Raw genomic sequence first — 23,352 nt, forward strand, 5'->3', positions numbered from 1 at the left:
TTTTTCAGAGAACTTAACAAAGTTATTACAAAATTTGTTTGGTCAGGAAAGAAGGCAAGGATAAAACTACGCTCTCTCCAAGATAATAGAAGGAGGGGAGGTTTTGGACTCCCGGCATGGGAATTTTACCACAAAGCAGCTACTCTAGTCTGGATAAGGGACTGGGTTAACTTAAATAACAGAAGAATCTTAACATTAGAAGGCCACCTTTTACAAAAGGGGCGGTTTGCCTTTATGTGGGATAAAGGGAATAGGACACACTCATATTTCTTTAGACACAAAATAAGAGATGCATTATTACAAACTTGGGAAGAGATAAGGAAAAAACATTACATGAAAATTCCCGGTTGGTTATCTTATCATGGAAGCAATGATCCACCCCAATACATTAGACATAAGTAAAATGCCCAGATATTCAGAAATATTAGATAAACAGGGAAAAATTAAAAACAACCAGGTACTAAAGGAGCAGGGAATATTTATTGACTGGTAGCCATACTTACAACTGCAATCTAGATATAAGAAAGATGTAGAAGAATATGGAATTGACACGGAACCCAATCAATTAGATAAATTGTTGACAGGCCCAGAGGGAAAATTAATATCCAAATTATATAATTATTAGAATTTGACAGAGTAGAAGAAGTGGTGAAAGAACCAATGATTGCATGGGCTAAAAATATTGGGCATAATATAGATTTAGATGACTGGGAAAAAATTTGGAAAAAAAATTACACTATAACAAAATCTGCTGCTTATAAAGAAAATCAATACAAAATGTTTTACCGTTAGCACCTAGTCCCAGCTAGGCTAGCTAAAATGTATTCAAATTTAAGCCCAAAGTGTTGGAAATGTAATCAACATCAAGGTACCTTCTATCATGCTTGGTGGCTATGTCCTGAAGCGAAAAAATACTGAACTAAGATACTAGGATGGCTTCAGGATATAATAAAACGTCAAATTGAACTAAATTCTGAAACATTTCTCCTAGGAATACTTAAAACAAAATCTGATAGAAAATAAGGTATCTGATTTTACATATATTAACAGCAGCAAGAATTGTGTTTGCGCAACATTGGAAGGAACACAATATACCACCAGAAGGATTGATTATTCAGAAGATATATGATTGTGCCAAAATGGATAAACTTACCTTAGAACAGAAAAAGACGATTCAGAATTTTATGCGGTTTGGGAAAAATGTTATACTTGGACTAAAAATTGGAAATATACCTAAGGCTATTGAGGATTAGATATTGAATGTATATAATGTATATATCGTATAGAATGTTGATCCGAAGCATATAAAAATGACACAGTCTGTTGATTATGTACTAGAGTTAGAAAAGAAAAAAAATGTAATAAAAATTATTCAAAAAAAAAAGAGTGAGCTTTCAGCCAGTTTCCCAAGGCTGTCATACCCTGAGGATGAACTTTTATCTCTTCGCACCTCAGAGATTCTCAAAATAATTTCACGGCATTATATTGGTTACTGGTGGACTGGTCAGGAGGGTTGGGCTTAGAGAAATGAAGCAATGTTGTTTGCAATGTGCGGGCTTTTTCAGATTTCGCCCTGTTCTCCTGCAATTACTTTTCTCTCAAAGTTTCTTTTGATTCAATTTTAATGGATTAAGAGTCTTGCTTTCCTGAGGGGCTAGCTGAAGAATTTCCTTACACTAAGCGAAATCTGCAAACTCAGTCAACCTGGAGAGGCAAACTGTCCTACCATGGGGACTGTGCACATGGTATCAGCCCAAGGCAGAGACTAGGAGGAAACTCTGAGTCCCGGAAGGAAACCTCATCCAGACTCCCCCCGGGCTGGACCTCTCCCAGTGGATGGAGGTGGTCGGAATCTGAAAGACTGATCAAGACCGAGGTGGTCCCTAGAGTCAGAAAGAAGGAAGAACCAAAGGGGTGATCATCACCTGAGGCAGACAAGGTGGCCAGTGGCGGAGAGAGGCAGTTAAAGCTGGAAGGGCTTGAGGAGAAGGCGAAGAACCTGATCAAGCAGGCCTAATAATGAAGGAAGCCATGCAGTTCATGATGAATGCCTTCCAAACCCTGAAGACATATGAAGCACATGCCAAGGCTGCTGCCAGCAAGGCCCAGCGAACCCAAGTGGGAGGATGGAGGGCAAGCTTCAGTGCAGATTTCACTTAATGTAAGGAACTGCCTCAGCTAGCTAGACACCACCGCCAACCCCCTACTACCACATAAGAATTAGGGAGGAGGATGAGTGGAAGACTGCATTCAACTGCCTGTTGGGTGCTTCCAATTTAAAGTCCTCCCATTTGGCCTCCAGGGGTCCCTGACAGTGTTCATGCAATTGATAAATGAGTTTTTACATGAACACCTGTACAAGGGAGTACTGGTGTATCTGGTGACATTTTAATCTACACTGAAATGAAGGCTGAGCATGTGAAATTAGTGAAGGCTGTACTCAAAAAACTGCAGGCCGCCAACCTATAAGCCAAACTCTCCAAATGGGAATTTCACCAAAGCAAAATACTTGGGCTATCTCATCTCACATAAAGGTACTGACATGGACCCCCAAAAGGTCCAAGCGGTACTGGACTGGGCTTCACCTTGAACCAGGAAGCAGTTACAAAGTTTCCTACACTTCGCTAATTTTTACCACCAATTCATCCCATCTTTTGTGCAGATTGCACTCCCTATCACAAACTTAAGCTAAAAGGGGAGGATAAACCTAAACTTAGCCAGCCTCTTAGATGGACTTTGGAATGCCAAGCAGTATTTGAGAAACTCAAATGGCTATTTGCAGCTGAACCAGTCCTGAAGCACTCTGACCCAAACACTCCCTTTGTCATCCAGGCTAGTGACATGGTTGTGCAAGTGACATGGTTGTGGGAGCTGTGTTGCTACATGAAAACGAGGCTGACCAGATGCAGCCTTGTGTTTTACACTTCCAGGAAACTCTGGCAATCAAGCAGAGGTGGGCGGTATGGGAAAAGGAGGCTTACGCAGTACGTTGGGCACTCCTAACCTGGAGGCACTTCCTTGAGGGAAGCAAGGTGACTCTTGAAGTACGGACTGACCACAAGAACCTAGAGGCACTAAAACCCGTTGGAGGCTGTCTTCTAAACAGGTGTGATAGGCACAATACTTTAAGTACATCAACTTCACTACCTCCCAGGAGGGAAGAACTTCCTGGCTGATGCTTTGTCCCAAATGCCTCAATATAATTGTCTAAAGCAGTAGTAATCAAACTGCTACTTCCATTCAAGCAATTGGCAGCCCAAGTGACCACCCAGGCACAGGTGAAAGTAAACTGACAAGTTAACAATGAGGTGACGGCCGCACTTAAAGCTGCCTTGAAGGATGACAAATGGTTTCAAAGCCATGGAAACGTGTGTTCAGTCCTATAGGTCTAAACCATATGTACCAGAAAGCCAGAGGCTGTTGGTTCTTGGGAAAACTCATTATTCCAAGTCTGCTATACAGTTTGGCTTCGTAAAAAACTCTACACTTAATCAAAAGACAGTTTTGGTGGACTATCTCTGAAAAAAGACATTGAGAGCTATGTGGCAAGTTGCCTCATCTGTGCCTCTTCCAAGTGTAGACAAGAGAAAACCCCTGGATTCCTTCAAACGGTAGCGGAGCCATCAGCACCGTGGAAAGAGATCTCTATGGACTTTATTGTGGAGTTTCCAGAAAGCTCTCGGAATACTATTATATGGGTGATAACTGATCTATTTTCTAAACAAGTGTATTTTGTCCCCTGTCAGAAGATTCCCTCAACACGGGGGTTAGCCAAATGTTTTTATACCATGTCCATAGACTACAGAGGGGTGCAAGTCACCTCTATGTTTTGGAGGAAATTCCTAAAATTACTGGGAATTGATCAGAGACTGAATTCAAATCACCATCCTCAAACTAATGGAAGGTGTGAATGTTCGAATTCAGTACTCAAACAATATCTTAGGTATTACATCAATTATCAGCAAGATAAATGCAAAATGCATTTCATGGTAAAGAAAGTTCTGAGTCTGGAGGATGCTTGTGTGGATTATAAAAAGCAGGCCAACAAGAAGTGTACAGAACCCATGCTGGTTTAAGTTTGGCAACCATGTCTATCTTTCCACTCACTTCCTGCAATCTCTATCCATCAAAGAATCTGGCACCTAAGTTTGTAGGGCCCTTCCAAATTAAGTGCATTTAAACCTGTGTCTGTAGAATTAGATTTGCCCAAGTCCCTTTGACGGGTTCACCACGTGTTTCATTGTATTTTATTGAAGCCTGAGATTACTTCTCCCCTTAGACCTGAACTTACACCAACCCCAGAACCTTTAATGGTTGAAAGGGAGCAGCACTTTGAAATCAGAGAAATCTTAGACTCCTGTAGATATAGGGGAACCCCTCATATTTGGTGGCATGGAAGGATTTCCTAACAGGTCAGAATGAATAGGTTGACCATTGCCATGTTAGGGCCTCTAGACTTCTAAATGCTTCCACAATCACTACCTGGACAAACCCAAATGGCATGCCTTTCATTTTTTATTTCTTCTCTCCATGTTTGTTTTGTTCTGTTCTCCGGGACTAACATCGCTGTTCGGGGAGTGGGGGGGGCAGCATGTCAGATCCACCTGCATGTCCTGCCATTCTGTTGAAAGGGGGCGGGGGCGGGGAGTGGAGGCTTGCTGGCATTTTAGCTTACTTTTGCTATAATCGCTTGGGAATTTAGGGAGGAGAGCATCTTCAAATACAGAAAAAAAAGGGGGGGGCGTCTTAAGAGACAAGAGTGAACTCTCTCCCAGCCAGTTTCCCCAAGGCCGTCATGCCCTGAGGGTGAACTGTTATGTCTTCGCACCTCAGAGATACTCAAAACAACTTCGCAGCAGTATATTGGTTACTGGTGGACTGGTCGGGGGGTTGGGCTTGGGGAAACGAAAGAATGAAAGATCAACTGAAACATGTTTTTAGCTCTGAATGTTTTATAAACCTTCTTCCTAGGGTAGGTGAATGTATTCTCTACTGATGAAACACACCAACTAAACTTCAAACAATCAAATAACAAATGTATGCTATTTTATGGATATCCTCACACAGGTAGCCCTTGAGATAAGACTATAATGGAGCCTGCCTATTACAATACTATCACAGGTTGTGATGATCATTAGGTGAAGCATCTCACCTAATGACCTCCCCAACCCCGCTCTCCCCAATGAATCATTAAATTAATGCCTGGGTTATTAAATAAAGTGTGGGATGCCTCCTGGGTGGAGGAAATTCTTGGAGACCTAGCACAGACCCAGTCCCGCCTGTCCTGACTCTCAAGGTGTCCCCCACTGCCTGAGATGCTATGTGCTCTACTTCCCACACACAACAATGGGTCCCAACAGTCCTTTTCCCACTCCCATTGGGTCCTGAGGCTTGTGGCCTAATACCCCTCAGATCAAACACCCTCCTCCTCACTTACCTTTTGAAGACCTTTGAGGCCTTCTAGAGCACTGGAATGGATTGCTTCTTTGTGCAGCCACATGGGCAGTTCTGGAACAAGGGACAAACTGTTTCATTTTGCTGCCTTAATGAGGTCTGCATAGTGCTGCAGAAGCTTTCTACAGTGTTTAGAAGCTTCTGCAGTAGTGTGCAGACCCTGTTAGGCAGTAAAATGAATGAGTTTGTCTGGCAACTGCCACTTTCTCTCTGCCTACGAGCAGGTGTGACACAATGGCAGCTACCTTGGAGTTGTCTCTGCGCAGCTCAGAGACACATCAACTCTGCCTGCCTTCCCCAAATTGACATCCAGAGAGCTTCAAAAGGTGAACATGATGGGTGATAGGCATGTGAGGAGCAGGTGCAAGTGCTACAGGGTCCTGGCGATGTGGGATGGGGGGGGGGAAAGAAGTGGAGGGGCACTGCAGCATCCCTGTGGTCAGTTGTAAGGGCGAATGACCAGAGGAGCACTGCAGCCCTTGTAATTTTGAAACAGGATCTTATGTAATATTAGAGTGTCTGTTGTAACTTTGAATGTTTGTTAAGTGACCTGTTGTATCTCAAAGACTACCTGTAGTATTAGCTAAGAAGCTAATACCTGTTGCATTAGAAGATGATCAAGCTGACACTGTTAATTGGGCTAAATTATCAGGTTTTAAATAGAAAAGATTGCAGGTCTATATTACTGAAGAGCTATATTGCATCAGTCAGGATTCTTTGTGACAAAACTCAGGTATAGTTTAGAATTCTAATTATTGGCTTGACCCAGATATGATTAAGATGCACCTTAATTCCTGAATCCCACAGCTCAGACACAAGCTTTAGTCTTTCTTCAAGAAGTTTTTTTTGAGCAGATGCTACAAGCACCTGGGTCTCTGTTGTTCGGATTTTCTCTTCAGAAGCCTGATGGAGAAAAAAAGAGTTGAGGAGAGATTTATAAAAATACAATAAGAACATTACTGCAATTCATACATGCAACTCAGGTTTAATAAATTACCATATTTTTCAGAGTATAAGACACACTTTTTTCCCTCCTAAACGAGGGTGGAAATGTTGGTGCGAATACAGCCATTTTTGGTCTTCTGAAGTTCCACCCCGCTCGCCCCATTTTTGCAAAAAATGGGCCCAACAGGGTGTGCAGAGGGTTTGGGAGGCCTGCAGAATGTTTTTGTGAAAAATGGGCCAGTTTTTTGTAAAAGCAGGTGTTTTTGCCCTCCCCCAGCCCCCAGGAGCACTCTGCAGGCTCCCAGACCCTCCCAAACCCTCTGTGTACCACATTTTTCACCAAAACGGGTGAAAAACGGGCCCATTTTTGCAAAAAAAAAAAGGGGGTGTGCAGAGGGTTTGGGAGGCCAGCGGAGTGCTCCTGGAAGCCGGGGAGGGCAAAAACTTTTTTTTTCTTACTTACTTCTTTGAAAACTTGGTGCATCTTATAACACTAGTGTGTCTTATAGTCTGAAAAATAAGGTACTATGATGTCTCTCATCATGTTGATGTTCCAAAAAACCAAACAAACCTGGCTTGTCTCCCAAGCTTACTGTACAATGATGAAAACTTTCCAAACATATTCAAACATCATAGAATAGGGTTGGAAGGGTCTTCTAGTCTAACCCCCCTGCCCATAGCAGGAGTTCCTATACCATTCCGGACTTTCTTTGGGATGGGATATATACATGTGATAATAGAAAGAATAACAGAATACCAAGACAGGATAATAGAGCTAGAAAGGACCCCGGAGGTCCTCCAGTCCAGCCGCCCAACCAAGCAGGAGACCCTATACAATTTCAGATAAGTGGCTGTGCAATCTCTTCTTAAAAACATCCAGTGATGGAGCACCCACAGCTTCTGAAGGCAAGCCGTTCCACTGGTTAATTGTTCTAACTGTCAGGAAATTTCTCCTTAGTTCTAGCTTCTCTCCTTGATTAATTTCCATCCATTGCTTCTTGTCCTGCCCTAAGATGCTTTGGAGAACAGATTGACCCCATCTTCTCTGTGGCAGCCCCTCAAATATTGGAAGACTGCTGGTCTCAAACTATTAGAACAAATACAAGAATATGAGGTGGCAGGTTTAAAAATAAACAAGGAGAAAACAAAAATATTGGTGAAAAATATTACAGAAAAACAGAAAAGAGAACTAAAGGAGAAATTAGGTGTAGAAATTATGAAGAAAGTAAAATACTTAGGAATACAATTAACTTCAAGATGTGTAACAATAAAAGAAGATAATTATGAATTAAAACGACAAATTGAGAAAGATTTGGAGAAATGGAAAAATTTAATGGGAAAGATTACAACAATAAAGATGAATATATTACTAAGACTATTGTTTCTATTTCAGACAATACCAATAAAAGTGGAAAAGACTTATTTTGAACATCTTAATAAAATACTAAGGAAATTTATATGGCAAGGGAAGGTGGTGAGAATCAACATAAAAATACTACAGGAGGCAAGATTACGTGGAGGATTTGGACTGCCGAATTGGGAACTACAGTATATTACCAGGCAGCAGTGTTGACTTGGATAAGAGAATGGATTGAACTAAGAAATACAAGACTATTAACTCTGGAAGGACACGATTTGCAATTGGGATGGCATGCATTTTTATGGTATGGTAGAAGTAAGATGCATACGGATTTTCAAAGACATTATGTAAGAAATGCATTATTATTAGTGTGGGAGAAAGTAAGAGATAAATATTATTTGAAAATACCAACATGGTTATGTTAGTGTTAATGGAAGTGTTAATACACCCAAATAATATTAATTTTAGAAATATTCTTAGATATAAGGATATATTAACAGATAAGAGGGAATTGAAGAGGAAACAAGAAATAACAAGAACAGGGGATTAAGATGGATTGGTATACACATATGCAAATACAAACAAGATGTGAAAAAGATGCAAAATTATATGGTTTTTACTTAGAAATGACAGATCTAAATAGGATACTCACAGAAACAGATGACAAAATAATTTTAAAAATATGGTAATTACGTAGTATTGAATTAGAAGAACAATAGGTAAAAGAAACAATGATATTCAATTAGATTTTGGATATTCAATGGAGTTAGACAAATGGCAGCAGCTATGGGAAAGGAATTATAAATTAACGATGTCCACACCATATAAGAAGAACCAATATAAAATGTTTTATAGGTGGCATAAAACTGGCAAAAATGTTTAAAGATAAATCAGCCAAATGTTGGAAATGCCATCAGACACCAGGATCATATTATCATATGTGGTGGACATGTTCAGAAGCGAGAAACTACTGGATTAAAATTAAAACATGGTTAGAAATGCTACAACAACATATAGATTTGAAACCTGAGCTGTTCCTATTGGGTATCCCACCAGAGAAAATTAGTAAAGAAAACATATATTTGATTATACATGTAATAACTGCAGCGAGGATAGTATTTGCGCAAAGATGGAAAGCAGAGAAAATCTCTTCAGAAGGAGAAGCAATTAAGAAAATATTAGATTGTGCAGAAATGAATAGATTGACTTTGATAATTAAAGAAAGAGAAGAATCAGAATATTTTAAGATATAGGGACATTTTTACCATTGGTTAGAGAAGAGGTATATATAGGTAGGATGTTATAACAAATGAATAATTTGGGGAGAATGGTATAATAAATAAATGGATAATACCAAGAAATGATGATGATAGGAGGTGTAAGAAGAAGACGACACAAAATACGCACACAGATGACACACTGAATGATTGATTATGTATTGTATCATGGCATCCTAGTTCTTTTCACTACATTAGACATATCCAATTCCTGCAACTATTCTTCATATGTTTTAGCCTCCAACCCCCTAATCATCTTTGTTGCGCTATTCTGCACTCTAGAAAGAGTCTCAACATCTTTTTCACATTGTGGTGACCAAAACTGGATGCAACATTTCCAGGGCCCAGTGTTCAGGTCTGTTGAGATACTTCTGGAACTTGAGCCTATCTTCTGGGGTGCTGGCTATTCCTGCCAGCTTGGTGTTATCTGCAAATTTGCAGTCCATTACTGACTCATATTTAAGTGGCTAGCCACTAGGACTCCTAGGTCCCAATTACTGCTGTTACACAATTACTGCTGTTCACTCAGGTACCACCTTTTCCGTACTTGTGCGTTTGTTTTTTCTTAAGTGTAAAATCTTATTTCTTTCACCACCAAATTTCATTTGTTAGATAGGGCCCAATGCTCTAGTCCTGTAATGGCGAACCTATGGTACACCAGCCACAGGTGGAACACGGAGCCATATTGGTGGGCACGTGAGCGTTGCCCTAGTTCAGCTCTGGCGCGCATGCATGCGCTGGCCAGTTGATTTTCAGGCCTTCCGGTCCCACCAGAAGTCAGGAAAGAGGCTGCCTCAAGCCTCCGGAGGGTCTCCGGAGGGTCAGGCCCGTTTTTTGCTCTCCTCATGCTCCAGAACCATTCTAGGAGCCTGGGGAGGGCGAAAACGGCCTTCCCCACCCCCCGGAGGCCCTCTCGTTTGCTGTGATGACTACTGTTGTAGAAATGGCTGTCATGGAGGGATAGTTATTTACAGAGCATCAATTTCACTGAATGCAAATTAATAATGACGAGGGACAAACAATCTGACTGCAAATCAGATCCAGAACTCAATACATAAAACATGAATTTGGACTCAATTTTCTTAGAAAAAAGCATTCATAAATGGTAAAAAACACAGAAGCCCACAGAGAGAAAAAACACTAGAAGAGATGTGGAGAAAAATTTGAGAAGGAAACATCTTATTTTCCTGACACTGACATTTCTGTTCCCTGATCAGAACAGATATCTGACTTGGGATATACTTGACCAGAGGTTAGAACATTTTGACTTCAAACATTTTACCCACTTCTAGAAAATCTAATCTAATCAGAAAGAAGCTTTCACGTTAAAAAAAACAATCTTTACCTCCATTTTTTGTTCCATAATGGAAAAGACCCGCTCAATGCCAATGCTGACTCCAACACAAGGCACTTTCCGACCCTTGGGATCAAACATCCCTACTAACCCATCGTAACGACCACCTCCAGCAACACTGCCAACACCAAGAGACTCCTCTACATGATCATTTGGTTGCTGGAGAAGGATAGCCTCATATATTACTCCAGTGTAGTAATCCAAACCACGAGCCAGACTTAAATCAAAGGAAATCTGTAAAACAATTTAGAACTTTCATAAACAGAATAGAAACACTCAGCTCAATGTAATTAGAACAACAAAGAATAGAATTTTACCTGATCTGAAATGCCAAAAATGTCCAAATATTTGAATAGCTGTTTCACTTCCTCAAGCCCTTCCCAAGCTAGTTTATTTTGTGACAGCTTTGGATCTTGGAGCAATTGTTCAATTAAACTGAGCCCACCTGTAGAAATAAGGCATATAGGATTGATGTCTGTATGAATGTTTCAGCAGGAGTATTAAACCTTTATCCTTTCATTCAACTCTCTTTTGTTTCATGCAGTGCAATTTCATTTCTTCTAAAATTTTATTTTATTTTTATTTTATTTATTTATTTTGTCACAACAATATATGTAGGAATCATACAAAAGATTATATAGTATATAAACATATATGGGTAAATATAAGGAGGTATAAGCATATATATAGAAAGAAGAAAAGAAAAACAATAGGACAGGAACGGTAGGCACGTTTGTGCGCTTATGCACGCCCCTTATGGTCCTCTTAGGAATGGGGTGAGGTCAATAGTAGAAAGTTTTTGGATAAATTGGAATATAGTCATGTCAAAAAAAGTACATCCTCTGAGTTCTATGGTTTTACGTATCAAGACATAGTAAAAAATCATCTAGCAATTCTTTTTTCCGCCAAGTTTTTTATTTTTTTACGAACATATCAATGTGTGAACAGTGCAGCACCTGAGTGTCATACATTTTAGTACAAATAAAATAATAGTCATCATATTTACTACATTTGACAAGCTTATATTGTTCTGGTAACAGTACACCTATTTATGTTGAGTTATAATATTTCATTATTTAGATATTCAGTATTTCAATGTTATTTTTATGCCAATCACCATATTCTGAGTGTCATTCCTTTTAATACAAATAAAATATTATTAATCATATTTGTTACATTTAGCAAGCTTATATGGTTCTAATACAAATAATTATGCTGTTATAATCTTCCATTATTTAGTTATTCAATGTTTCAATGTTATTTTTATGCCAATCACCATATTGTTCAAGCATACTTAATAATACCATCGTTCAAGTTCTGATTTTCCCTCTTATTACTTCACCTTATTATATTAAAATGTGTATTCTATTAATCCTCCTCTCTCGAATTTCCATCCCTATTCTAACTTTTAATTATGTCACTATTATATTTAAAAATATTCCCTTTCTATCCATTTTCTCTTGCCTGCTTTAAAGATTTAATTGTTCGTTTCTTAGCTTGCCTCCCATATCTTTATCTCTTTCTGCTTCCACATCTTGACGAATCATTTTAAACATTTCTCCCTTCTCTGCCCTTTCCCATTGTTTAATTTTCAAAATATCTACTCTTGCTCCTATTTCTTTTCCAAAAAGTCTTCCTGCAACTCCAGTTCCTTTTTTAATTCCCTTAAAATACTCTCCCCTCGGCTTATTTCATTAGTCATTATTATTTTTGTTGTTATCTCCTTTTTATCCTCTTGTTTTATTTGTTGGTTTTCTGTTCTGTTTTTTCATCCACTCTTTCAATTAGTTCTTCCTGGTGTCTTGGTCACTCCTTGTCCTTTGTATCATGTTTTCCATCTATGATCTGCATTTTATTCATAATCTCCTTGTAGTTTCTTGTCAAAGTATTCTTCATACTTTGAATTAATGACATTGTTTCTTCCCAAATTCCACTCATTTCTTTCTGGTGGAGCATCACTTTTAGTTTTATTTTGTCCCTCTTTTGTCCAATAATCCAAAAACCATATATTCAAACCTAAAGTCACTTCTCAAAAAGTTCAATATTCATAAATCCATATATCCCAAAGCTGATCGACCTGTTCCTCTGGATAGTCTCAAATGTTTTTCCAGAACCTACATAAGTCCCTCTATAAATTCAGTCTTGTGTTGTAACCTTCAGAGGTCACTTTAATAATAATGTATTTCTTATTCTCACGTTTAAATTTCCAATAGCCAAGTATTTCCAGGATTTTGAGAATGTGTTATGCCTTCCTTTTGTCAGCTGGTGGCAATCTTAAGTCAAATTACAATATTAACCAGTTTTATCCAATTTTAATGGTAGCAATCCAAAATATAAAGATGATGTTAGTTTTTTGAGTAAATTTTGAAATGCCTACCCAAAACAATACCTGTCCAATTTAAAAATCCAATTTTCTGTATTTTTAAAGCTTTTTGCCTTTCTTTCTTTGATTCTTTTTCCTTCAATTTTAAAATTCTTCTCAAAATGTTAAATTGCTGCTTTTAAAAATAGCAGTGAGCCTCTCTTTTCCTGGATAATCTTTTGGGGTTCAGTTTTAAATAAAAAAGATTTTTCTCACCCAGTTTCAGACACTGTTCACCGACTCCACTCCAGTACAGTTCTTAGGTATTCCTTGGATGTCCCAGCTTTGTGGCAGCCATCTTTAGGCTGCCTCTTCTCCTTGCTATGGCATAGAGGGAAAAAAGCCCAGGGCTCAGCAGGAGAGTTGTAATCTTTCCTGCAGCCTCTCAGGACACCCCTCCTTAGCTTTGCCACTGCAAGGCGGCTTTGGCTCCTCTCCGAGCCCACAAACAGAGAGAGCCCAGGGAATGCAAAAACCTGTTCCCTGTGTCTGATATCACCACAACATCAGCCGGAAGTCCTCTAGCAATTCTTAAAAGTAGATAAATAAACCTCAGATGAACAACATGATAACACCATTTCATCATTTATTTTACAAAAAGAAAATCAAAATGGAGAAGCCATGTGTGAAAAACTAAGTACACCCTTATTGTTTCCATAGGTATGAAGAGTCTAAGTAGCAGACAGATGCTGCTAATCAAGTGCCCTTGATCAATTAATCATCAGCAAGTGTGACTATCTCTATAAAAGCCAAAGTTTCAGGAGTTTGTTGGTTTCCAGAACTGAGGAGTGGGCTAACATAATGCGAAATAGAAAAGACATCAGCAATGGTCTCAGAGAAGCAATTGTTGCTCCCCATCAATCTGGGAAGGGTTAAAAGGCCATTTCAAAACAATTCAAAGTCCATCATTCTAAAGCGAGGAAGCTTATTTACAAGGGGAAAACATTCAAGACAGTTGCCAATTATTGTGGGGGGGTGGAAGTTGTGATTAAAGAGAGCCTAGAGCCGAGGGAGTCCACTGTGCCTCAGATAGCTGGTTGTGAATCCCTCCTTGTGAAGTGGTGCCATAGGAATCAGATGGGTCTGTTGATCACGTACCTGGCTCCTTGCTGCGTGACTACAGCCCTGCCTGAACTACTAGAGGTGCTTGCCGGGGTGGCGGTTGAGATCCCCAGACTTTTGGTCATGGGAGATTTCAACTTGCCATCGGCTGGCTTGTCATCAACGGTGGTCCAGGAGTTCCAGGCTTCCATGACGGCCTTGGACCTGGTTCAAGTAAATGATGGCCCTACACACACTGGGGGAGGCACACTAGACTTGATTTTTATCTCTGGACAGTGGTTTAATGATCTGGAATTAGGAGATTTAGTGACGGAACCGGTGTCATGGTCAGATCATTTTCTCCTTCGCCTAGACTTTCGGACCGTCGCTCACCATCGCAGGGAGACGGAGCCAATGCGTTGGTTCCGTCCCAGGCGCTTGATGGACCCTGAGAGGTTCCAGACGGAGCTTGGGCCGTTCCCTGAGGATCTTGCCCACGGCACGACTGAAGAACTAGTCGTGGCCTGGGAACGGGCCGCGGCTGGGGCTTTGGACCGTGTCGTGCCTTTGCGGCCTCTGACCCGGCGTAGATCTCAATTGGCTCCTTGGTTCTCCGAGGAGCTGAGGGAGATGAAACGCCGGAGAAGACGCCTAGAGAGCACCTGGAGGTCTAGCCGTTCCGAGGCTGATCGGACACTAGTGAGGTCTTTTACCAGGACCTATCTAGTGGCAATGAGGGAGGCGAAACGTTCTTACGTTTCCACCCTCATTGCATCGGCAGATAACCGCCCGGCCGCCCTGTTTCGGGTGGTCCATTCCCTCCTTCATCAGGAGGGACGGGATGACCCCTTACAGGGACGCGCCGAGGAGTTTAACAGTTATCTATACGATAAAATCGCTCAGCTCCGGGATAGTCTGGACCAAAATTGCGATGATCCAAGCGGGATGACGGAGCCTCGTCTTGTTGAGGTTATTTGGGATGAGTTTGATTCTGTGGCTCTCGAGGACGTGGACAGGTTGCTGGGGAAGTTACATGCAACCATATGTTTACTGGACCCGTGTCCCTCCTGGTTAGTACTGGCTACTCAGGAGGTGACACGAGGCTGGCTCCAGGGAATTATAAATGCTTCTTTGGTGGAAGGGGTTTTCCCCGCCGCCTTGAAAGAGGCGGTGGTGAGACCCCTCCTCAAGAAGCCTTTCCTGGATCCAGCTATTTTGGGGAATTACCGTCCAGTCTCCAACCTTCGCTTGTGGCGAAGGTTGTAGAGTGTGGTTGCATGGCAGCTTCCCCAGTACCTGGATGAAGCCGTCTATCTAGACCCGTTCCAGTCCGGTTTCCGGCCCGGTCATAGTACAGAGACAGCTTTGATCGCGTTGGTGGATGACCTCTGGAGGGCCAGGGATAGGGGTTGTTCCTCTGCCCTGGTCCTATTAGATCTCTCAGCGGCTTTCGATACCATCGACCATGGTATCTTGCTGCACCGTTTGGAGGGCTTGGGGGTGGGAGGCACCGTTTATCGGTGGTTCTCCTCCTATCTCTCCGACTGGTCGCAGACGGTGTTGACAGGAGGGCAGAGATCGACCGCAAGGCGCCTCACTTGTGGGGTGCCGCAGGGGTCGATTCTGTCGCCTCTCCTGTTCAACATCTATATGAAACCGTTGGGTGAGGTCATCAGTGGTTTCGGGGTGAGTTACCATTGGTACGCTGATGATATGCAGCTGTACTTTTCCACCCCGGACCACCCCAACGAAGCTGTCGAAGTGCTGTCCCGGTGTCTGGAAGCCGTACAGGTCTGGATGGGGAGAAACAGACTCAAGCTCAATCCCTCCAAGACGGAGTGGCTGTGGATGCCGGCACCCCGGTACAGCCAGCTGCAGCCGCAGCTGGCTGTTGGGGGCGAGTTATCGGCCCCAATGGAAAGGGTGCGAAACTTGGGCGTCCTCCTGGATGGGCGGCTGTCGTTTGACGATCATTTGGCGGCTGTCTCCAGGAGGGCTTTTTACCAAGTACGCTTGGTTCGCCAGTTGTGCCCCTTCCTTGACCGGGATGCCTTATGCACGGTCACTCACGCTCTTGTCACTTCCCGTTTGGATTATTGCAATGCCCTCTACATGGGGCTGCCCTTGAAGTGCACCCGGAGGCTGCAGCTAGTCCAGAATGCAGCTGCGCGGGTAATAGTAACAGTGCGGCTTGCACTGGCTTCCTGTGGTCTTTCGGGTGCGCTTTAAGATTTTGGTCACCACCTTCAAAGCGCTCCATGGCTTAGGGCCCGGGTACTTACGGGACCGCCTGCTGTTACCTCATGCCTCCCACCGACTCGTACGCTCTCACAGAGAGGGTCTTCTCAGGGTGCCGTCCGCCAAACAATGTCGGCTGGCGGCCCCCAGGGGCAGGGCCTTCTCTGTGGGAGCTCCTACGCTCTGGAACGAACTTCCTCCTGGACTACGTCAAGTGCCTGATCTTCGGACCTTTCGCCGTGAGCTGAAAACGCACTTATTTATTCAAGCGGGACTGGCTTAATATTTTTAATATTTTTAAATTTCTAACTGGGGTTTTATTATTTTAGGGTTCATAATTTTAAATTTTAAATTTTTTAAATGTTGGCCATTTTTTATAATATGCTCGGTTTTAAATTGTTGTTTTAATTGTATATTTTTGTGTTTCTTATCTTTTGGCTGTACACCGCCCTGAGTCCTTTGGGAGAAGGGCGGTATAAAAATTTAATAAATAAATAAATAAATAAACAATTTTCCCAGTAGGGGACATCCAACCAAATTCACCCCAAGGTCAGATTGCACAATGCTCATATATAGAGACATATATATATATATATATATATGTATATATATGTTTTCTGAGGTTTTCACGGGTGTTTGTATATAGGTCTTTGGTTGTTCGGGTTTTCTCCCGTGTAAAATTGGAAGTGTCTTGGCGACGTTTCGACGAAGTCTCATTCGTCATCTTCAGGCTTCAGCTTCGTGCTTCTGGGAGCAATGTGTGATCGCAGCTGTTTTAGCACGACCACAAAGCCAAACAACAGCTATGCAGCTCACCAGCTCAAATCCCCCTGCAGCACAGACTAGACTGAGCACAACCAAGCCCCCACCAACACAGGACACACCCCCATCCAATCAGAGCACAGAAAAAACCCCATCCAATCAGAGCACAGCCAAGCTCCCACCCAATCAGTTCAAACCCCCACTAGCAGTTAAAAGGAAGAAACAGCTGCGATCACACATTGCTCCCAGAAGCACGAAGATGAAGCCTGAAGATGACGAATGAGACTTCGTCGAAACTTCGCCAAGACACTTCCAATTTTACACGGGAGAAAACCCAAACAACCAAAGACCTATATATATATATATATATATATATATATATATATATATATATATATATATATATATAGGTCTTTGGTTATACACACACACACAAGAGTGTGTGTGTGTGTGTGTGTGTGTGTGTGTGTGTGTGTGTATGAAATGGTTTTTTTTCCATTGAAGCAACCTGGTCTACCCAAATATGGGAGGGAGTATACTGCTTCCCTTTCGCCTTTCAGCCCCAATCCAGGAGCCCTCCAGGCAGTCACTCTCACGACAAACTATGTTTGTGTTAAATTTACTGACAAAGAAATAAAGGGAGACTAGTATAGATCTATTTCAAGCTATTTTGCTCTCATAAGCTAGCCATATCCTTCTGGGATTCAAAGACCAGGTTATATAAATAAATATATAAATATATACACACACACATATTTCAGATTTTACAGATCTCAGGTAGCATGTGAAATGTCAAAGTTCATGACAGTGCAATTAGAAAAAGACTGAACAAGTATCGTTTGTTTAGAAGGGTTGCCAGAAGAAAGCCTCTTTTCTCTAAACAGAACATAGCGAACAGTTTAGGTTTGCCAAGTTGCATCTGAACAAATCATAAGACTTCTGGAACACTGCCCTTTGGACAGATGAGACTAAAATGGAGATGTTTGGTCCTAATCAGTGCCACATTTGGCGAAAACTAAATACAGCATATTAGCACAAACATCTCATAAACTTTAAACATGGTGGTGAAGAAGTGATGATTTGGGCTTGTTTTGCAGCCATAGGACCTGGGCACCTTGCAGTCATTGCGTCGACCATGAACTCCTCTGTATACAAAAGTATTTTAGAGTCAAATTTGAGGCCACCTCTCTGACAGCTAAAGCTTGGGTAACCTTGGGTCGTGCAACACAACAATGATCTCAAGCACATCAGCAAATCTACACAGAATGACTAAAAAAAGAAAAGAATTAAGGTATTGCAATGGCCCAGTCAAAGTCCAGACCTCAACTCTATTGAAATGCTGTGGTGGGACCTCAAGAGAGCTGTGCATAAACAAATGCCCACAAATCTCAATGAACTGAAGCAATATAAAGAAGAGTGGGTCAAAATTCCTCCATAACGATGTGAGAGACTGATAAAGTCATACAGAAAATGATTACTTCAGGTTATTGCTGCTCAAGGTGGGTTCTAAATGCTGTTGAATCATCCATGGCTTCTTCATTTTGGTTTTCTTTCTTAAATGATGAAACAGTGTAATATGTCATGTGTTGTTCATATGAGATTGTATTTATCTACTTTTAAGAACTGCTAAGGAACAAATGATTTTTTACTATGCCTTGATAGATAGAAAAGAATTATCCCATCCCATCCCATCCCATCCCATCCCATCCCATCCCATAATTCTTTTTGGTCAAGGATGATTGGACAAACAAATATTTATACAACTCAAAGAGAGTATACTTTTTTTCACATTATTGTATGTACAAGTTGTGCAAGTTGAAGCAGGTATACTGTACAAGGTAGTCCTTGTTTAACAACACTGAGACAGGAAATGCCCTTGTAAAGTGATGCAGGTATAAACTGAAAACTATGTGACCATGCTGCTTGGTGATGGCAGTCCCAATGTTCATAGTTAAACAAAAACTGTGCAGGTTGCCAAACAAAGACCTCATGTAACCCTGGTTTCTGACTTCCTACCAGCTTCCCCATAGACTATGCTTGTGGGAAGTTGATAGAGAAGATTACAAATTGAGATTATGTAACTGTGAGACTATGACAGCAAGTATGAAGTCTGGTAATAACTACCACTCTAATACCATTATAAATTCGAGGAGTCCCTCCTTAAGGGAGATGGGCAGTTCAAAAATGTGAAAAATAAAACAAAATAAAAGGTTGCTGTATAAATGATCTTAAAAAAGGACCACCTAAATTTATACAGGTAGATCTGACTGACTGCCTCAATGTCTTGTGCAAAAAGTGTTCAAAGTTACGAGAATGCTGAAAAAAACAACTTTATGATATATGCATGCATTTATGATCTTTACAGCATCTCTCTTTTGATCCCCATTACGCTCAGTACGCATTGTCCCATCTTTTTCCATCCACACAGAGCAGAGAGATTGGAGAGGAAGGGAATACAAGAGAGTGAAGAGTATACAATGGGGAATACACATCGAAAGGAATGCTTTAGTGTTGGCAGCCATGAGTATGCTCAGCAAACAGCCAGTATATTCCCCATTATGTGCCTTTTTATTTTCTTGTAAACTCTTATGTAAACTCTTAACCAGTAATGGGACAGAAGAGAATGATATGTTTTAAGCCTGCAAGCCTTAGAGAACTAAGACAAAACTGACCTGTTTTCATACTCACCATGGAGCCTTACATATTCACCAATATGATCTGCAATTTCTGGTGCCAATCCCTTTTCTCCAACCATCTCATTTTTTACATCTTCCCAAGCCATCTGTAGACAAGATCGAAACTATATATACTCTGCTTCAATGAAGGATGTTTCTTTTCTATTATCCTGAGATAATCTGGAATCATGTTTCTTCCTGTTTTTTCTACTCTGATTCTAAACACTCTTGAGTCTAGAAGACTAGTAATTTTCAGAATATTCTATTAAAAACATTCAACAATTGGGAAGAAAAAATATTTCTTTGAATAGAATCTTTAGCAAAAAGACTAAAACTGAAACAACCAATATAATAACTTCCTTTTAATCATATTTGGAATATTGTATTTAGTTCTGGTCACTGTATCTCAAAGTTATACAATAATGCTGGGAAATGTGCAGAAAAAGTCTACCAAAATAATTAGGGACTACCAGGGGTGAAATCTAAATTTTTTTGCCACTGGTTCTGTGGGTGTGACTTTGTTGGAGTATGACTGGGTGGGCGGGGCGAGCATGACATCACTCACGTCACTCTTCCTTTCTTCTCTTTCTCTCTCTCTCTCTCTCTCCCTTCCTTCCTTTCTTTCTTTCTCTTTCTTTCTTCTCCCTCTCTCTCCCTTTTTTCCTTCCTTTCTTTCTTCTCTATCTGTCAACCCCGCTGTGCCGGGGCTGTCATTTTGGTGGGGACGGCAGCCGACAGAGCCAACCGCCACACATTCCAGCTGCCTAGGAAACCTCACCCTGCCTCCACTTGCTAGCGCTGTATCCTGTCACTCGCTGGTTGCTCCTCTGCCCACTCTGCTGGGAGACTGGCTGGACACAGCCGAATGAGGCTTGCTGTCCTGCCACAATTAATAGAAAGTGCCAAGGCTCCAGGCTACGGTCAGACGAGAAAAGAGAGCGAGAGAGCTAGACAGTGATGGGGAAACGGTGACACCCGATTCTCAGGCAAGCAAGCATGGCAGGGCTTCGGGGGAGGGATTAAGCTGCTAGCTCCTTCCCTGCTGCTTTTGATATCTCGGTCTTCCTCGGTCTCTCTCACTCTCTTTTTGCTCTGTGGGACTAAGCTGGGAGACAAGAGCACCAACAAACAGCTGTGACTGCTTGAGCCAGCCAAAGAAGAGAGGGAGGGAGAATCGGGTGTCGCTGTTTCCCCATCACTCTCTCGCTCTCTTTTCTCATCTCCCCAAGAACTGAAGCTTTTTTCAGCTGACTCGGAGCTCCCAGTCAGTCTGGAAGTCCCGCAATGAGGCGGATCCGGGCTAATGCCATTGCAATCCTGAACGTAGCCTAGATCCTAGGCACTTTCTATTAATTGTGGCAGGACAGCAAGCCTCATTCAGCTGTGTCCAGCCAGTCTCCCAGCAGCAGGGGCATTGGTGGCATTACGTTGTTTAAGTATTTCATAAGGGGATTTTCAGCAAGAACTTTGCTATGAAGGTTCTTTCAGAAGAATGGATTCGTGATTTTATACAGGATTACACAGAAAGAATGTATTTAATTATTCAAAAATACGAATTGAAACAGGACTTAAATGCAATGGAGGAGATACAAATAAAAATGGATAAATATGAAGATATGATCGTGAATAAACAAGTTGATGTAAAGAAGTTTCCTTTAAATAGTTTGGATGAAATGTCAGAATTTGTGCTACAGGAGGCTGTCTCCCGAACTGAAAAAATTTACAGGCTTAATGCTTTTCAAGAATTCTCTCTTTGGATTGATGGAATATATGGTAGTAATTTGTGGATTTTTGAACATAAGGATCTATTAGGCAATATTGTGACTGACTTTTCAAAAGGAGAAATGAAGGAAAGACAGAGATTAATGCATCAAAAAAAATGGCAAGAGACAAAAGTATTATTCTTTGAATTATTAACAGACAAAAATATTACTGTCCCTGAAAGACAATATGTGAGGAAGATCTGGAAGAAATGGGTTGATTATATGTTTTATATCTATTATAAAAGACTAGGTACTTGGATTTATACTGGATTTTGACGAGGATGGACTAAATTTGAATAGCTACTGTAATTCTTGGTATTGAAATTTTATAATGTGTTGTATTGTATTTTGAATAGAATATTTTTGAAAGAGTTTATGTAAGAAAGACCTGGGGGAAAAATTATATGGTTATAGAAGCTATAAGGGAGATATTCTTTGAATTGGATTGGATTTTATGTTTTAGTTGGTTTTAAATACTTTAGGATTAATTTGTTTTATTGATTTACATATTTTGTTATTCTTAATTGTTAATTTTTTTATATTTTTTTTTATTTTTTTCTTGAAGGATTTTGGTTGTGTTAGGAGGAAGTCAGAGCTAGAGAGGGAAATTTGGTATAATAGTTTTGGGAGAAAATCTTCTTAGCACATGTTTGTTTTATTTTTAACTATACCTTGTGCTTCATCCGGGAAGTCAGGGGGGAGGGGGGAGGGATTAGTGAAGGGAGGGGGGTTGGGGGGGAAAGGGGGGGGGAATTTTTTTTTTTGTAAAACGTTTTGAATAAAAAAAAAAAAAGAGTGGGCAGAGAAGCTCTGGCAAAGTCAAGCTCCATAAAGAAGAGGGGACCGCCCCCCTTCTTGTAAGTGCAGCTTTCCCCCCCGGGCTCCCGGAGACTGGTGCCTGCTGATGGGTTGGTGATTCCTGTGGCTGCCTTACTGCAGAACCAGATGTTGAGCGGGCGTGGGGAGGTCATGGGGGGGAGAGAAGGAAAGGAAGTGCGTGCAGGTGTGGAAGTGTCAGCAGAGTTTGTGGGCGGGGCAAAGTGGTAGGGGTGGGCGGGGCAGCGGGGCTTGTGCCACGGGAATTGATGTATCTATTCCAGTATTTTTCTAGTAGCTTAGTCCCTTCCCCAAAGCCCTGCCATGTTTGCCTGCCTTCCACGTGGGCTTCAGCTTGCCTGCCTTCGCAAGCTGGCCACTGGGACGCCGGGAAGGCAGCGTGGAAGGAAGGAAAGCATGGCAGGACTGCGGGCCGTGGATCGGTTTGGAGGTGTGGCCGGCCAGCCATTGCTCCCGGTTCGGTGAACCAGCCCCAGTCTTCGCTACGTACTCGCCCGATCCGGTAGTATATTCACCCCTGTGGGAATACCCTATCTTAAGAAACCTACAAGAAACTAGAGCAATATTTGGGCCATTTTAGTTTACAATAAAGATTAATAAGAGGAAAATCTAACATAAGTATATGAAATCGCAAAGTATAGAAAATGGATAGGGAAGCTTTATTTCTTACTATCTTAAAATTGAAGTTATCTAATCAATTTAAGATCGTTAAATTTGATAATTGTTTTACAAAATAGAAACTACAGAATTTATTGCCATCAGAAATGGTGACAGCCAACTACCTTGTTTCCCTGAAAATATAACCTACTCAGAAAGTAAGTCCTAGCTTGATTTTTACACATGTGCCCAATATAAGCCCTACCCCCAAAATAAGCCCTAGTTAAGACCCCACCCACTCCAGGGTACACAGGTAAAAATTAAGCTGAGTGGGGATGGGTGTGCATGGAGCTGCTCTACTACTTACCTTCGGATAGTTGCAGCCAGGCCTTGCACACCTCGGCCCATCTCTTCTACAGCCAGCAAGGCTTTCCTGAAGACCTCTGTAGCCGATAACAGCTCCAGATCAATCTGGAGCTGTTATTGGCTATACAGACCTTTCCTGAAGGCCTCTCTAACATGCATAAATTTATGGTTTATTCTGCTCCTGTTACAGATGCCTGATATGTACTCACTTTAGGAGCCTCCTTGTCTTACTGCAAAACAGCTCCAAGAAAAATGGCCACAAGAAGCAAGGCAGCTCCTAAAGCGAGCGCAGATCAGCTGTTTCGCTTTAGGCAAGAAGGC

General features: G+C 41.5%; 1 protein-coding gene across 1 annotated transcript in view; it reads right to left on the reverse strand.

The window, feature by feature from the left end:
* The window catches only part of HARS1 (histidyl-tRNA synthetase 1), a 63,814-nt gene that overhangs the window by 7,241 nt on the left and 33,221 nt on the right, over positions 1-23,352 (reverse strand). Inside the window, exons 8-11 of the mRNA XM_058176167.1 lie at positions 19,482-19,575; positions 10,708-10,835; positions 10,382-10,624; positions 6,241-6,357 (exon numbers count right to left, since the gene is read on the reverse strand). Of these exons, the coding sequence (XP_058032150.1) occupies positions 6,241-6,357; positions 10,382-10,624; positions 10,708-10,835; positions 19,482-19,575 (582 nt within the window). The remainder of the gene's footprint in view (positions 1-6,240; positions 6,358-10,381; positions 10,625-10,707; positions 10,836-19,481; positions 19,576-23,352) is intronic.

Source organism: Ahaetulla prasina, chromosome 3 (assembly GCF_028640845.1).
Source record: "Ahaetulla prasina isolate Xishuangbanna chromosome 3, ASM2864084v1, whole genome shotgun sequence".
Lineage (NCBI taxonomy): Eukaryota > Metazoa > Chordata > Lepidosauria > Squamata > Colubridae > Ahaetulla > Ahaetulla prasina.